This window comes from Borostomias antarcticus (genome assembly GCF_949987555.1).
Source record: "Borostomias antarcticus genome assembly, chromosome: 24".
In the NCBI taxonomy this organism is placed as follows: domain Eukaryota; kingdom Metazoa; phylum Chordata; class Actinopteri; order Stomiiformes; family Stomiidae; genus Borostomias; species Borostomias antarcticus.
In genome coordinates this window covers 18153140-18169316 of record NC_140257.1, presented here as the reverse complement: position 1 = coordinate 18169316, position 16177 = coordinate 18153140, and the positions used below count along the sequence as shown (strand labels likewise).

General features: G+C 51.0%; 1 protein-coding gene across 1 annotated transcript; it reads right to left on the bottom strand.

Annotated features, from left to right (window-relative positions):
* Positions 1–509: 509 nt before the first annotated feature.
* On the bottom strand, positions 510–14867 carry lrrcc1 (leucine rich repeat and coiled-coil centrosomal protein 1; the record flags this gene model as incomplete). Its single annotated transcript, XM_084457758.1, has 17 exons — positions 510–817; positions 2930–3067; positions 3400–3608; positions 5096–5259; positions 5919–6093; positions 6826–7011; positions 9161–9362; positions 9583–9722; positions 9897–10101; positions 10532–10680; positions 10901–11141; positions 12252–12556; positions 13478–13641; positions 13769–13936; positions 14289–14354; positions 14471–14676; positions 14824–14867. 17 exons carry the CDS (start codon positions 14865–14867, stop codon positions 571–573), a joined length of 3009 nt encoding a protein of 1002 aa, XP_084313884.1. The 3' UTR covers positions 510–570.
* Between the last annotated feature and the right edge of the window lie 1310 nt (positions 14868–16177).

Sequence of the window (16177 nt, the reverse complement as noted above, 5' to 3'; positions counted from 1 at the left end):
GTCATGGCACTTTCACATCTTTCAGGGGTGAAACGGTCTGTCCCCGGTGTAGTCTTCTTTGTCATGAACTTGTACAAAAATACTGCTAGACACACATCCAGTATTTACATTTTGGGGTCCTAATTAAGCTATACATGAATTCTGATTGGTTTATCAACTAGAGAGATCCCGCAATGTGCCTGATCTGCCAGACGATTAGAAGATGTTTATGAAAATCCATGATCAAACCAGAGCTGTCAACTAATATTAGAATTACTTAATATCATAGATAAAACTTTTCTCTATGGATGAAGATCATGAAATACGCATTCAGCCCACCACCTAACACACTCAAATCAAACTAAAAGTTAACACAGATTTAATTCACTGTTGTCAAATCATGATACACTTTAATAACTTAATAAAACATATTTACACATTTCCTCAAAAATGAATTTCAAACCTGTTCTTAATTCACCATTAATTCACAATTATATTGATTAAAAATCAGTTAATTTAAAGTAGGTTACTGTTACTGTCCCAGCTTTTGAGCCCAGCTGTGTCATAAACACAAGGCCTGGTTGACTGAGGCTAGAAGTCTTTCAGCACGCTGGCCAGACGGATCATCTTCTCCTCCGCCGTCCTCTTCTTGCTCTCCATCTCCTCCAGGAGCTGCCGCATCTCCTCCTCAACCTGAAACACTCTCTGATTGGCTTGTTCCACCTGTCTATGCTCGTCATTGGCCAGTTGCAGGAGCTCGGCCTGATGGGATGCCTGCACCGACTCCAGCTGCCTCCGGAACGCGTCGTCAACGTTGTGGAGTTTCTCCACTGCAGCTCTGGAGGACAAACACAAACACAGTGTGAACAGTGTTATTACTGTAGCTATCAGTGTTATTATCGTAGCTATCAGTGTTATTACCGTAGCTATCAGTGTTATTACCGTAGCTATCAGTGTTATTACTGTAGCTATCAGTGTTATTACCGTAGCTATCAGTGTTATTATCGTAGCTATCAGTGTTATTACTGTAGCTATCAGTGTTATTATCGTAGCTATCAGTGTTATTACTGTAGCTATCAGTGTTATTATCGTAGCTATCAGTGTTATTACCGTAGCTATCAGTGTTATTATCGTAGCTATCAGTGTTATTACTGTAGCTATCAGTGTTATTACCGTAGCTATCAGTGTTATTACGGTAGCTATCAGTGTTATTACTGTAGCTATCAGTGTTATTACAGTAGCTATCAGTGTTATTATCGTAGCTATCAGTGTTATTACCGTAGCTATCAGTGTTATTACCGTAGCTATCAGTGTTATTACCGTAGCTATCAGTGTTATTATCGTAGCTATCAGTTATTATCGTAGCTATCAGTGTTATTACCGTAGCCATCAGTGTTATTACCGTAGCTATCAGTGTTATTACCGTAGCCATCAGTGTTATTACTGCTATCAGTGTTATTAGGTGGGCTAGCTTGTAGAAGTTAGCCCAACTTGTTATATTCCCACTATTTCTTTCTTTCTTTATTATAGTTCTCCCCAGTTTTTGGCCCTCAACTACTTCTTCATACTTTGTGCTAGAAACTTCATTCAAACTTTAAAATGTTTTGCGATGTTTAGCTCTTTAACGGATCCATTCAGATTTTGGATATTTTTTATAGTTTTTTAGAAATTTAACTTTTAAACTATTTTTTGTCCCATTGAAACTGCTTGAAACTGCTTTTGGAATGTTCAGAAACTTAGTTTTTAGAGTGGTGGCAGCAGTTGCTTTGAAAATATTCACACATTTTGTAAACTGCTGGCACTCCTACAGTTTTAACAGCTCACACACTTATTATACATCAAAATGTTCACACAACTGTGCTTATTCGTACAATGTAAGTATCTAAGCTGTGTGACGTATAGCTTTCGCTGTATGACGATTTGCTCGGCAACTGCGCTCCCCATTGAAATGTATGGGCCCACACTACCTTTTGAGCTGCTAATTTTGCATTTTTACCTTTTTTCTAACTGGTCGCCATGGCTACTATAGTGTTTAAGCTACACAGACATATTATACATGAACATGTTCTGCAAGTTCTCAGGATTCCTATGGTGTCAATATATAAGCTGTAACATGTATAGTTTTTGCGATAGAGCTGTCTGCAGTGGACCATGTCTAGGATCAGTGTCAGTTGGGATTAGAGTGGTGGCAGCTATTGCTTTTTTTTTAAATTTGTGTGCATGTGCAGCCTCTCTTAAAGGTACAGGCACCCTTTTATAACTAATGTGGTAGCACAGAACTCAGCAGAGGGAAAGTGGAATAGAGACACATGATCTTCACTGGTGGGGGCCGGTGGGTAGCCCAGAGAGGAGTACACCGTCCCTGACTGGCTATGACCAAAAGGGGCGGAGCCTCGCCACCACACCACTATTCACGCTACAGAACCCACTTTTCAGCCCCTGAGTGGGCTAGAGACACACAGTCTTCAATGGTGGATGCATGGAAATTGCCCGGAGGTCACTGTACTGTCCCCGACTAGCTGTGACCCAAGGGGGCGGAGCCTAATCAGTACACCACTATCCACGCCACGGGCCCCACAACTCAGCCCCTGAATGGGCTAGAAACACATGGTCATCACCGGTGGAGTCAGGTAGGTGGCCCGGAGAGGGGTAAACTGTCCCCGACTGGCTCTGACCTGAGGGGGCGGAGTCTCACCACCATGCCACTGTCCACACCACAGACCCCACAACTCAGCCCCTGAGTGGGCTAGAGACGCACGGTCTTCGCCGGTGGGTGCATGGAGATTGCCTGGTCCGTAGTAGTTCTAGCAGTAGCTGTTACATACAGCTGCAGCAGCTAGCCCACCTCACATTTTCTCCAGGAAATGTACTTTCTAGTTACTGTAGCTATCAGTGTTATTACTGTAGCTATCAACTTGCATGTATCTAAATGACATTTGTTGAAGCGTACTGATGTGCTTGTGAGGCGCGGTCTCTCTCATCCAGTAGCAGCGCTTCCTTAGAGTCGAAGCTCTCCTTCATGCGCTTCACCTGCTCCTCCAGCCGGCTCAGAAGCTCCGCCTTCCCCCGCCACTTCTGATTGGAAGCGCTGGGGAGGAGACACGCCTTCATTAGAGTGAGACACACACCTCTCTCTCTCTTACACACACACACACACACCTCTCTCTCTCTTAAAAACACACACACACACGCACAACACACACATACAGACAGAGACATGCCTCTCTCTCTCTCTTATATACACGCACGCACGCACGCACGCACGCACGCACGCACGCACGCACGCACGCACGCACGCACGCACGCACGCACGCACGCACGCACGCACGCACGCACGCACGCACGCACGCACGCACGCACGCACGCACGCACGCACGCACGCACACACACACACACACACACACACACACAGCCTGCTACCTGTAGGCCCTGTTGACCTTGTCCAGCTCCAGCTCCTTGTCCTCCAGCTGCTGCTTGAGCTGGTCCTTGCGGAGGCTGAGCGTGTCCAGCCGCTCCCTGAGCTCCCCCAGGGGGGCCGTCTCCTCCTCCAGCTGCTGCTGGAGCCTCCTCTGGGCCTGGACACCCTCCTCACGCACCCTCCGGACCTGCTCCTCCCGCTCCTGCAGGGCCTGGGAGACCAGGAGGAGGGAGGGGAGGAGGGAGGAGGGAGGAGGGAGGGAGGGAGGGAGGGAGGGAGGGAGGGAGAGAGACAGGAGGAGGGAGGGGAGGAGGGAGGGAGAGGGAGAGACAGGAGGAGGGAGGGAGGGGAGGAGGGAGGGAGAGAGAGAGAGGGAGAGACAGGAGGAGGGAGGGGAGGAGGGAGGGAGAGACAGGAGGAGGGAGGGAGGGAGGGAGAGAGAGGGAGAGATAGGAGGAAGGAGAGGAGGAGGGAGGGGAGGAGGGAGGGAGAGAGAGAGGGAGAGAGAGAGAGGGAGAGACAGGAGGAGGGAGGGGAGGAGGGAGGGAGAGACAGGAGGAGGGAGGGAGGGAGGGAGAGAGAGGGAGAGATAGGAGGAAGGAGAGGAGGAGGGAGGGGAGGAGGGAGGGAGAGAGAGAGGGAGAGAGAGAGGGAGAGGAGGAGGGAGGGGAGGAGGGAGGGAGAGAGAGAGGGAGAGACAGGAGGAGGGAGGGAGGGGAGGAGGGAGGGAGAGAGAGAGGGAGAGAGAGAGGGAGAGACAGGAGGAGGGAGGGAGGGGAGGAGGGAGAGGAGACGGGAGGAGGGAAAGAGAGAGAGACAGGAGGAGGGAGGGACAGGAGGAGGAAGAGACAGGAGGAGGGAGGGAGGGGAGGAGGAAGAGACAGGAGGATTAACTGCTACATGTCCAGGTCATTTTCAGGTTCCTTCTGTGCAGGTTGCATGTTCTCCCCGTGCTCACTCGGGTTCCCTCCACATAGAACCCCTATGAACAACATGTAGAAGAACAGATGCTCTTCAGTCCTGTCCCTGACCAGGACCTGGACTGAGCACTGGGACTTGGTCCCTGGCTGCCCACTGCTCCTTCTGCCCCTGGAGGACAGCTTGGATGGGAGAAATGCAGAGGACAAATTTCATCTGCAACTGCTTCAGCATGTGTGTGTGTGTGTGTGTGTGTGTATGTGTGTGCGTGTTTCTTGTGTCTCTGCCCATTGCATGTGTGTGGTGTGTCACTGTATGACGATAATAAACAACTCTGAAAAAAAGTCTATATTTGTTTATGCTTGTTACCTTGGCAGGCACATTGTTTACGGAAACCTGTTTGTGAGTGTTGTTGTACCTGTTTGAGCTTGTGGATGGTCTGGGTCTGGTCAGGAAGCTGTTTCTGAGTGTTGTTGTACCTGTTTAAGCTTGTGGATGGTCTGGGTCTGGTCAGGTAGCTGTTTCTGAGTGTTGTTGTACCTGTTTGAGCTTGTGGATGGTCTGGGTCTGGTCAGGTAGCTGTTTCTGAGTGTTGTTGTACCTGTTTGAGCTTGTGGATGGTCTGGGTCTGGTCAGGTAGCTGTTTCTGAGTGTTGTTGTACCTGTTTGAGCTTGTGGATGGTCTGGGTCTGGTCAGGTAGCTGTTTCTGAGTGTTGTTGTACCTGTTTGAGCTTGTGGATGGTCTCGTCTGGTCAGGTAGCTGTGTCTGAGTGTTGTACCTGTTTGAGCTTGTGGATGGTCTCTGTCTGGTCGTCGATGACCTTGGCCTTTATCCTCACAGCGTCGTTGTCTCGTTCGTTCTGTTTCTTCTGCGTCTCCAGCTCAGTGGACAGAACCTCGATCCTGGCCTCCAGACGACCGCGGTCCTGGGCCAACGACACGCCTGCAGGAGGGGGAGGAGTCAGGATGACTGGACGTCTGATTGGACGCCTGACTGGACACCTGACTGGACGTTTGGACGTCTGACCAAAAGGAGGGGTGATAACTGGTGATAACAGAAGTATCAAGGATGTGATTGGAAGATACAGAATGAAAGAGGGCCTCCAGGAATAAACAGGCAGATTGTATGGAATGTACTTACACTAGCGAACTATATTATTAATTATATTTATGAAATGTAAAGTACTTACACTAATGAATTACTAACAATGACATTTTGAGATAGAGAGTCGTGTATTTATTGACTGTGTATTAAAATAGCCACAAGATGGCAGTGAAGTTACAGGACTAAAGGACTAGTTTGGTATTTAGCATTATACGCCCTGTTATAAGGTTATTTACATAAACAGTCCATATCCAAACTGACAGACTGTGCGCTCTTGAGAGATCAGTGCTCGTTGCTCGTGTCACAGCTCAGTTTAATGAAGTTTAATGAAATTCACTGATACAAGGACCCAGCTCAGGTCAGCATGTGTGCAGGTGGTCCGGCGGTCCTCCCCTGCTGGGCCAGCTCCTGTCCCCAGAGCCCCCACCCTGCTGGGCCAGCTCCTGTCCCCAGAGCCCCTACCCTGCTGGGCCAGCTCCTGTCCCCAGAGCCCCTACCCTGCTGGGCCAGCTCCTGTCCCCAGAGCCTCCTCTCCGCCCGGAGGCCGTGGATGAGAGACTCCTGAGCCGTGAGCTGGGACAGGAGGCGGGACTTGTCCTTCCTCAGGAGCTCCAGCTGCAGGCCCAGACGGCCGTCCTGCTCCGCCCCCGTCTCCAGGACACGCAGGCGAGCCTGACGCACAGACAAGGAAGAAGAGGTGAGAGGGACCAGCAGAGAGACCAGCAGAAGGACCAGCAGAGGGACCAGCAGAGGGACCAGCAGAGGGACAGCAGAGGGACCAGCAGAGGGACAGGGAGGCAGGCAGACAGAGAGGCAGGGAGGCAGACAGACAGACAGGGAGGCAGACAGACAGGGAGGCAGGCAGACAGACAGGGAGGCAGACAGACAGACAGGGAGGCAGACAGACAGGAAGGCAGACAGACAGGGAGGCAGACAGACAGGGAGGCAGACAGACTTAGAGACAGCAGGAGTTGATATTTCATCATGTCCCTAAGGCTTTCCTCTCAACCTCTCTCAGCCTGGTAAAGAGAACGAGGAAGACACAGGTAGCTTGTTAGCTTTAGACACAGGTAGCTTGTCAGCTTTAGACACAGGTAGCTTGTTAGCTTTAGACGCAGGTAGCTTGTTAGCTTTAGACACAGGTAGCTTGTTAGCTTTAGACACAGGTAGCTTGTTAGCTTTAGACACAGGCAGCTTGTCAGCTTTAGACACAGGTAGCTTGTTAGCTTTAGACACAGGTAGCTTGTTAGCTTTAGACGCAGGTAGCTTGTTAGCTTTAGACGCAGGTAGCTTGTCAGCTTTAGACACAGGTAGCTTGTCAGCTTTAGACAGGTATCTTTCTAGCTTTTGCTAGTTAAGGTTCCTGAAAACCCACATATCTCAGCTCTGCCATCACATTGTTACCTTGAGCTCTGTCACAGCGTCTTTCTTGGCTTTGATGAGCTCAGCGATGCGACTCTTCTGCTCCTTCACCATGGCGGTGAGCTCCAGCACCAGCGCCCCAGAACGCTCCTCTCTCTGCTGGGACTGGCTCAGGGCTGACCTCACCTCCGCCAGCTCCGCACTCAGCTGATCACACCCCGCCTTCACCTAGAGAGAGGGAGGAGAGAGAGAGAGACAAGGAGGTGATCACACCCCGCCTTCACCTAGAGAGAGAGGGAGGAGAGAGAGAGACAAGGAGGTGATCACACCCCGCCTTCACCTAGAGAGAGAGGGAGGAGAGAGAGACAAGGAGGTGATCACACCCAGCCTTCACCTAGAGAGAGAGGAGAGAGAGAGAGAGACAAGGAGGTGATCACACCCCGCCTTCACCTAGAGAGAGAGAGAGAGACAAGGGAGTGATCATATCCATCCTTCACCTAGAGAGAGAGAGGGAGGGTTAGGGGAGAGACAGAGGGATAAGGAGGTGGGGGGTTAGGGGAGAGACAGAGGGATAAGGAGGTGGGGGGTTAGGGGAGAGACAGAGGGATAAGGAGGTGGGGGGTTAGGGGAGAGCCTGGACTGGACTAACTGGACTGGACTGGACTGGAATAGACTGGACTGGACTGCTTCTACTCATCCTATCATATTAAATGAGATGTTACCTCATGTAAGGGAGGAAGGAAGGAGGCATTTAGAGGATTGGAACAGTGGACCTGGATCCTGGTGCTCTGGTGACACGAGCAGAGCAGCTTTCCTCTTCTCCTCTCACTCAGGAAGTACATCTGGCATCGTTTCCTGTTCTCCTCTCACTCAGGAAGTACATCTGGCATCGTTTCCTGTTCTCCTCTCACTCAGGAAGTACATCTGGCATCGTTTCCTGTTCTCCTCTCACTCAGGAAGTACATCTGGCATCGTTTCCTGTTCTCCTCTCACTCAGGAAGTACATCTTTCATCGTTTCCTGTTCTCCTCTCACTCAGGAAGTACATCTGGCATCGTTTCCTGTTCTCCTCTCACTCAGGAAGTACATCTGGCATCGTTTCCTGTTCTCCTCTCACTCAGGAAGTACATCTGGCGTCGGCACTTTCAGCAATCAACGTCACCTTCGAGACTTGATGACTGAAAGTGCTGTCAATCTAGAAGCTCTGTCTGTCCTAATCCACCATTCATTTGCCGCTCCTTAAAACACACTTTGCTGAAGGTCAAAGTCAAAGAATCGACATGTCTAAGTGGTTCCTAATGCATTAGTGTTTGAAAAGAAGATAGAATTTCAGAGAGTATGAGGAAATCTGACATTTCTACCAACTGATCCAGATGGAATTCTGAACTAACATTCTACAAAGAGGTTTCTAATATCTGCAGACTTGGGACAAGCGAAGGCTTCTCCCTGAATTCCAACCTTCAAACAACAGCTGGAGAAACACCTGCAGGACGACTCACCTGCAGGACGACTCACCTGCAGGACTACTCACCTGCAGGACTACTCACTCAGAAACCCCTGCAGGACTACTCACTCTAACCTTCAAACAACAGATGGAGAAACACCTGCAGGACGACTCACTCAGGACTACTCACTCAGGACTACTCACCTGCAGGACTACTCACTCAGGACTACTCACTCAGGACTACTCACCTGCAGGACTACTCACTCAGGACTACTCACTCAGGACTACTCACCTGCAGGACTACTCACTCAGGACTACTCACCTGCAGGACTACTCACTCAGGACTACTCACTCAGGACTACTCACCTGCAGGACTACTCACTCAGCCAGACATTCCACAACACACTCAAGAAACCTTTTCGTGTAGTTTAAAAGATATGTATAATTGATTGCTTAACACTCCCAATCAACCATATTCAAGTTTAGCTTTCGTAATTTTCTGATCAAGACCTTATTTCAGTGTTAGTCAGGCCTCTTGAGCCTGTGTGAGTGATGGAAGGGTTAGGGTTAGGGTTAACCCTCTTGGAGCCTGTGTTAGTGATGGAAGGGTTAGGGTTAGGGTTAACCCTCTTGGAGCCTGTGTTAGTGATGGAAGGGTTAGGGTTAGGGTTAACCCTCTTGGAGCCTGTGTTAGTGATGGAAGGGTTAGGGTTAGGGTTAACCCTCTTGGAGCCTGTGTTAGTGATGGAAGGGTTAGGGTTAGGGTTAACCCTCTTGGAGCCTGTGTTAGTGATGGAAGGGTTAGGGTTAGGGTTAACCCTCTTGAGCCTGTGTGAGTGATGGAAGGGTTAGGGTTAGGGTTAACCCTCTTGGAGCCTGTGTGAGTGATGGAGGCCTCGTTAGTCAGGTCTCCCGCCCAGCTGTCCAGACAGACCTCAGTGAAGCGCGCGGCCTCGATGGTGAGCGCCATGCGGAACTCGTCCTCCAGGGCGGCGTAGTGCTGCTTGGCCTCGGCCAGACGCTCCTCCTGCTCCGCCTCCCGCTGGGCGTGTCTCTCCTCCGCACGCCGCACCTCCCTCGCCACCGCCTCGCAGAACTCCGCCCCGCCGGGCGCCAGACGCGACTCCAGCTCCTTCCTGTGGAACACAACATCAACAACATCAACAACATCAACATCCACCAGGGTCGTACCATTTCACCAGTCAAACCTTTAAGGAACACACCTCAGATTACTGCAGTACCTCCAGTGCCAGATCAGCAGGGTGAAAGGTCGCGCCTGCAGTAACGTGGGATCGTATCTACAGGAACGATGTTGCACCTACTATTCTACACGCAGTAAACCCTGTCCCCCTGTACCTGTGTGCTTGTTCCCGGCAGGCCAGCAGCTCCTGCAGCTGCTGCAGCTTGTCTTTGTGCTGATTGGCCAGGGCTCTGTGGAGCTCCGCCTCCTTTCTCAGGGCCGCCGCCCGGCGCTCCACATCCTGCTGCTTCTTCAGCTAATCGGTCAACAGCACAGGTCAGAGGTCATGGGATTGTCCGTGGCTCAGAGTAAATATTGCTGAATAGTGTTTTTCATTAATACTGCATGAAAACACATGAGCCAAATGAGAGTTTGACCGTGCTTCCTGTTCTTGGTGATAAGACGACTCTGGCCTGGCCTAGCTAGCTACCTCCGCAGCCTGCTGTTGTGCCCTCAGGGCCTCCCGCTGGGCCAGGCTCTCCTCTAGGCTGCGCAGCGCCCCCTGCTGCTGGTCCTCCCGCTGGCAGGCCTGCTCCAGCTGCTGGGTCAGGCGCTGGCTCCGCCCCTCCAGCTCCTCCACCCGCACCCGCAGCCCAGAGCCCTCGGACCGCTCCCTCAGGAGCAGCTCCTTCAACCTGGAGAGAGAGAGGGAGGGAGGGAGGGGGAGAGGGAGGGAGGGAGAGAGAGGGAGTGAGGGAGAGAGAGAAGGAGGGAGGGAGGGGGAGAGAGAGAAGGAGGGAGGGAGGGGGAGAGGGAGGGAGGGAGGGAGGGAGGGAGAGGGAGGGAGGGAGGGAGGGAGGGAGGGAGGGAGGGAGGGAGGGAGGGAGGGGGAGAGAGAGGGAGTGAGGGAGAGAGAGGGAGTGAGGGAGAGAGAGAAGGAGGGAGGGAGGGGGAGAGGGAGGGAGGGGGGGGAGAGGGAGGGAGGGAGGGAGGGGGAGAGAGAGAGGGAGGGAGGGGGAGAGGGAGAGGGAGGGAGGGAGGGAGGGAGGGAGGGAGGGAGGTGTGTGTGTGTGTGTGTGTGTGTGTGTGTGTGTGTGTGTGTGTGTGTGTGTGTGTGTGAGAGACCTGTCGGTGGTGTGCAGGGCCATGTTCTGGAGGTCTCTCTCCTGGCTGGTCTCTCTCTGCAGCATCTTCATCTGCTCCGCCAGCCTCCTCATCGCCTGCTCTGCTTTCCAGCGCTGCTCTCTCTCCCGGTCTCTCTCCAACACGATCGCCTGCTCGGGACGCACACACACACACACATACGCTCACAATCGCCTGCTCGGGACACACACACACACACGCTCACGATCGCCTGCTCGGGACACACACACACGCTCACGATCGCCTGCTCGGGACACACACACACGCTCACAATCGCCTGCTTGGGACTCTCAGCCTTTAATACTACCTGACTCAACACACACACGCTAGCGGCCTGGCCATCGTCCGTACCCTGTAGGTGTCCTCCTCCGCGCTGGGCGTGGCTCTCTGGCCCCCCGGGGCCCGGGGCGTGGCTCTCTGGTCCCTTGGGGCCTGGGGCGTGGCTCTCTGGCCCCCCGGGGCCCGGGGCGTGGCTCTCTGGTCCCCCAGGGCCCGGGGCGTGTCCAGGCGCTTCCTGACCGGCCCCCCAGGGGCCTTCCTCCGGGGGCCCGCTGCACACCTCACACCTCTCAGTCGGCCGCTCTCTCCATCGCTGCACGGAACATAAAGCACACTGACTGGAACAGCTGAAAAAGCAATGATAAGAACCAGCCTTGGGCCGAGGTTGGCAGGTTCTGGATCAGAACTCCTCTAGAGTTCACCGGGCTGAACCCACGTCTGTGTAAGAGGTTGGCAGGTTCTGGATCAGAACTTCTCTAGAGTTCACCGGGCTGAACCCACGTCTGTGTAAGAGGTTGGCAGGTTCTGGATCAGAACTTCTCTAGAGTTCTCTGGCGGACCAGCCTGGGAGTTGACCTCCACTAGACATCCCCTTCCATGAGGACAGGAGGGAGTTTGCTCAGACAGAATGGTGGTGTTATAGGGGTGTGCGGTGGTGTAGCGGTCTAATGCATGGTGTTCCAGTGCAGCTGCCCACCGGGAACCGGTGGTCTCGCCAGATCCGAGTATAGCCGATCCCAGAGGGAGGGGCCTATAGGGCCACCGCTCCCCAAGGATGGTTAGTTTAATCTCGGCTTGAGAGTTCATCACACAACAGCAATCCTGTCTGGTGTTGGAATCACGGTTGTGAGCTGAGAGTCAGTCACATTGGTGACCGGCCGGGTTGTGTGACGAATCCTCAACAGTTAGTAGGGGGTAACTGGACACTAAGTCAGGGTCAATTGGCCACCAAATTGGATGAAAAATTGATAAAATCCTAAAATAAGTATATAAAATTAAATTAAAAAATTGTTGAAAAAAAGCTGTTATAGGCTACAAAAAAGTCAAAATTTCCTTAATTCCTGAGCTTAACTTCCCATGGAAAATCTCCAGAAAGTTTCCGGAAATTTACCGGAAATTTTCCTCCCCTTTGCAACCCTAGTATGTAGGAGTTTTGAGGACTTCCTGTTTCACCAATAGGTGGCGCTATAAGTATGACGCAATACTGACACGTAGATGTGTTCAGGACAGAACCGTCATGAAGAGTGAGATATATCGGACAAATTGGATAATGTATGTAGGAGTTATGAGGACTTCGTGTTTTATGGCGAAATGTCAAAATTTGGCGGGGCGCCACGGCAAGGGTGTTTGGTGAAAACTCAATTTGATAACTTTTGATCACAAAGGTCTTAAGATGAAGCTGACCCCCCCCCCCCCCCCCCACCTGAGAGAGCTTGTGGGCGTGTCCTCCCTGCTGGGCCTGGTGGGCGTGGCCTCCCTGCTGGGCCTGGTGGGCGTGGCCTCCCTGCTGGGCCTGGTGGGCGTGGCCTCCCTGCTGGGCCTGGTGGGCGTGGCCTCCCTGGTGGGCGTGGCGCTGCTGTTCCGGCGGCGGGCTGTCATGACCCTGGTCCTCGGCCTGCCGTCTTTCCCTCGGTCACTCTCACTCTCCGACGTGTTGTCTATGTCCCTCCTGGGCACCCGTAGCTCCCCCGGGGGAGGGGGGCCGCTGGGGGCGTCAGCTGCAGGGATCTGAGGGAGGAATAGATATTAACCCTAACCCTAACCCTAACCCTAACCCTAACCCTGGGGGCGTCAGCTGCAGGGATCTATTCAGAGGAATAGATATTAACCCTAACCCTAACCCTAACCCTCCCTAACCCTAACCCTCCCTAACCCTAACCCTAACCCTAACCCTAACCCTAACCCTGGGGGCGTCAGCTGCAGGGATCTATTCAGAGGAATATTCACCAGAGCTCAAACACGTCCAATACAAACAGGCTCAGTGTTCCTCTGAGCCAGGGTTTCCTAAAGTGTGGGACGCGGAGGTACTGCAGACGGGGAGCAGAAAAAAAAAGAAGCTAATTTTGATTAATATATTATTTAAATTATTATTATTTGGGTTTGAGACCTAATTATTTCATGGTGGCCAAAATAGTTCATTTTTGAATGAAATATAAAACTAAAATTGGATCTTTGTGTCTTGTTATTAGTAGTAAAGGAAATGTTATGTTTGTACAATAGCCTATAATTAATTCTACCAATCTAGGTGAGGCCCGAAAATATTTCCAATTACCCAAGTATTACCCAATTACCCAAGTAGGGCCTGGGAACCACTGCTCTGAGCAAACAGATGTGTGTAATCGATGAAGCTGCACGTCAGCCAGCCAGCCAGTCAGCCAGTCAGTCAGTCAGTCAGTCAGCCAGTCAGTCAGTCAGCCAGTCAGTCAGTCAGCCAGTCAGTCAGCCAGTCAGTCAGTCAGCCAGTCAGTCAGTCAGCCAGTCAGTCAGTCAGTCAGTCAGTCAGTCAGTCAGTCAGTCAGTCAGTCAGTCAGTCAGCTAGTCAGTCAGTCAGTCAGTCAGCTAGTCAGTCAGTCAGTCAGTCAGTCAGTCAGTCAGCCAGTCAGTCAGCCAGTCAGTCAGTCAGTCAGTCAGTCTAACACCAGTTATTACCAGTTCATTAGCACTAGCATCTGACAGCAGGAAGTCCACATAGTCCTCCAGCCCGGGGATGTCCAGAGGATGGTCCTCCCCCAGAGCAGCAGGGTTCCCCAGGCGGTCCACTCTGTCCAGGCTGGAGATCTGAGGCAGTGCCTGGAGGACCGTCTCCCGGTACCCTGGACAGAAGAGACACAGCACAGGCTAACACAGCTAACACAGCTAACCTGGCTAACACAGGCTAACACAGGCTAACACAGCTAACCTGGCTAAGAGCTAAAACCACTTCACTCAGTTCCAATATACCTGGTGAGCTGCAGACAGGGTTGCCTTTGCCATCTGCACTCAAAGTGACGTCCCTCAAACTCTGCAATCCCAGCATGCACTGCAGCAGCTGACTCATGCTGTCCAAGCGGTTGCTATGGAGACTGAGGTGTTTCAGCTTGTATTCCCCCCCATGGAGGTACAGGAAGCCTGCAGAGGTGATGGACTCAAATTATATAATTATGCAACATCTTCATGTGCTATTCAAGCTTTCCAGTGTTAAGGTAGGGGTGGAGGGGGTTGGCAGACAGGTAGGTAGGTAGACAGGTCGGTAGACAGACAGGTAGGTAGGTAGACAGACAGGTAGGTAGACATGTAGGTAGGTAGACATGTAGGTAGGTAGGTAGGTAGTAGGCAGGTAGGCAGGTATACAGGTAGGTAGGTAGACAGATAGACAGACAGGTAGACAGGTAGGTAGACAGACAGGTAGACCGGTAGGTAGTAGGTAGGTAGACAGACAGGTAGGTAGAACTTGGTATGAAGCTGGATTAATATGACTCACCTGTGAGGTCAACTATGTGGTTATATGATAGGTTTAACCTGGTCAGGTTCACAAGTCCAGTCAGTCCTGATGTACAGCAAAGGAAACATCGTCAATACTACATGAGACAGTGATGAAGAGCTAGATATTCTACTATGTTAATAACAGCAGTTTCATAAATGAGCTGATAGACTTGGGCTCACCTTCAACTTTGGTAATTACGTTGCAGGACAAGTTCAGAGTCCTCAGCGAGGCTAAGGACTCGAGTCCCTGGATGCGAGCGATGCGATTGGAGGAGAGGTCGAGGTGTCGGAGGCGCCGGGCGGCGGTCAAACCCTGGATCCGGGGGATCCGGTTACAGTGAAGATTCAGTGAGGTCACAGAGACACTCAGAGGGAGGTCCAGCAGGCTGCACAGGAGGAGGAGGAGGAGGAGAAGAAGAAGCAGAAGAAGAAGAAGAAGAGGGCGTCAGGTGTTCATCTCATAGAACCCGGGAGCATCTGAACATGGGCTTGAGTTGAACATGAACAGCAATGAATGGACCTGCGATGATCACCTTGATACCTCCTTGTCTATCAAGCACAGCTCTCCATCCGCCATTCCCTGCAACATAGTTCACTATGGTCAAGACCGTCAGACAGGGTGGAACAGGAATACTAGCTGGCTATAGACTATGAGGGAATATTAGCTGGTTATAGCCTCTGAAGGAATATTAACTGGCTATAGACTATGAAGCGTGAATGTTAGTTAGTTGCGGTGGTTTTACTGAGATGATGGATGTCTCAAAAAGATGATAGAATAGACAGACAGGACTGATATAAAGATAAAAAGATACTTTATTGATCCCCTAAGGAGAACTTTGGTAACTTGGGAAGGTAACTAGCTTGTTTAACTTGGGAAGGTAAGTAGCTTGTTTAACTTGGGAAGGTAACTAGCTTGTTTAACTTGGGAAGGTAACTAGCTTGTTTAACTTGGGAAGGTAACTAGCTTGTTTAACTTGGGAAGGTAAGTAGCTTGTTTAACTTGGGAAGGTAACTAGCTTGTTTAACTTGGGAAGGTAACTAGCTTGTTTAACTTGGGAAGGTAAGTAGCTTGTTTAACTTGGGAAGGTAAGTAGCTTGTTTAACTTGGGAAGGTAAGTAGCTTGTTTAACTTGGGAAGGTAAGTAGCTTGTTTAACTTGGGAAGGTAACCAGCTTGTTTAACTTGGGAAGGTAAGTAGCTTGTTTAACTTGGGAAGGTAAGTAGCTTGTTTAACTTGGGAAGGTAAGTAGCTTGTTTAACTTGGGAAGGTAAGTAGCTTGTTTAACTTGGGAAGGTAACCAGCTTGTTTAACTTGGGAAGGTAACTAGCTTGTTATTGATTTGGTAACTTGGGAAGGTAACTAGCTTGTTATTGATTTGGTAACTTGGGAAGGTAACTAGCTTGTTTCACCAGAAACTGAAACCATGCCACTGTGTTACCATAGGAACCCTGGGATTGAGCGGTAGTCACGCAGTCGTTACTCAGCCCTCAGCTCATGTAGCTCCGCGTCCCAGTGTGGGTTAGGGTTAATACATCCATGGTCTAGCCTAGTTCTATTAATACATCCATGGTCTAGCCTAGTTCTATTAATACATCCATGGTCTAGTCTAGCCTAGCCAACACTACAGCCTACCGTGTTAGAAAGTTTGCGTTATATCGGATTGAATGGTCGTGTTATTATGTAGCACAGGATCATGACATCGCGAGACTTTAACAAGGGCTCGCTAACTTAGCTGGACAACGAGCAGCTACTAGCTACTAACTAGCTACTAACTAGCTACTAACTAGCTACTAACTAGCTACTAACTAGCTACTAGCTACCGTTATATTATACCTCCATGCTAGCTACTAGCACCGTGGTGATGCTAACGGACCCAAAACCAACAG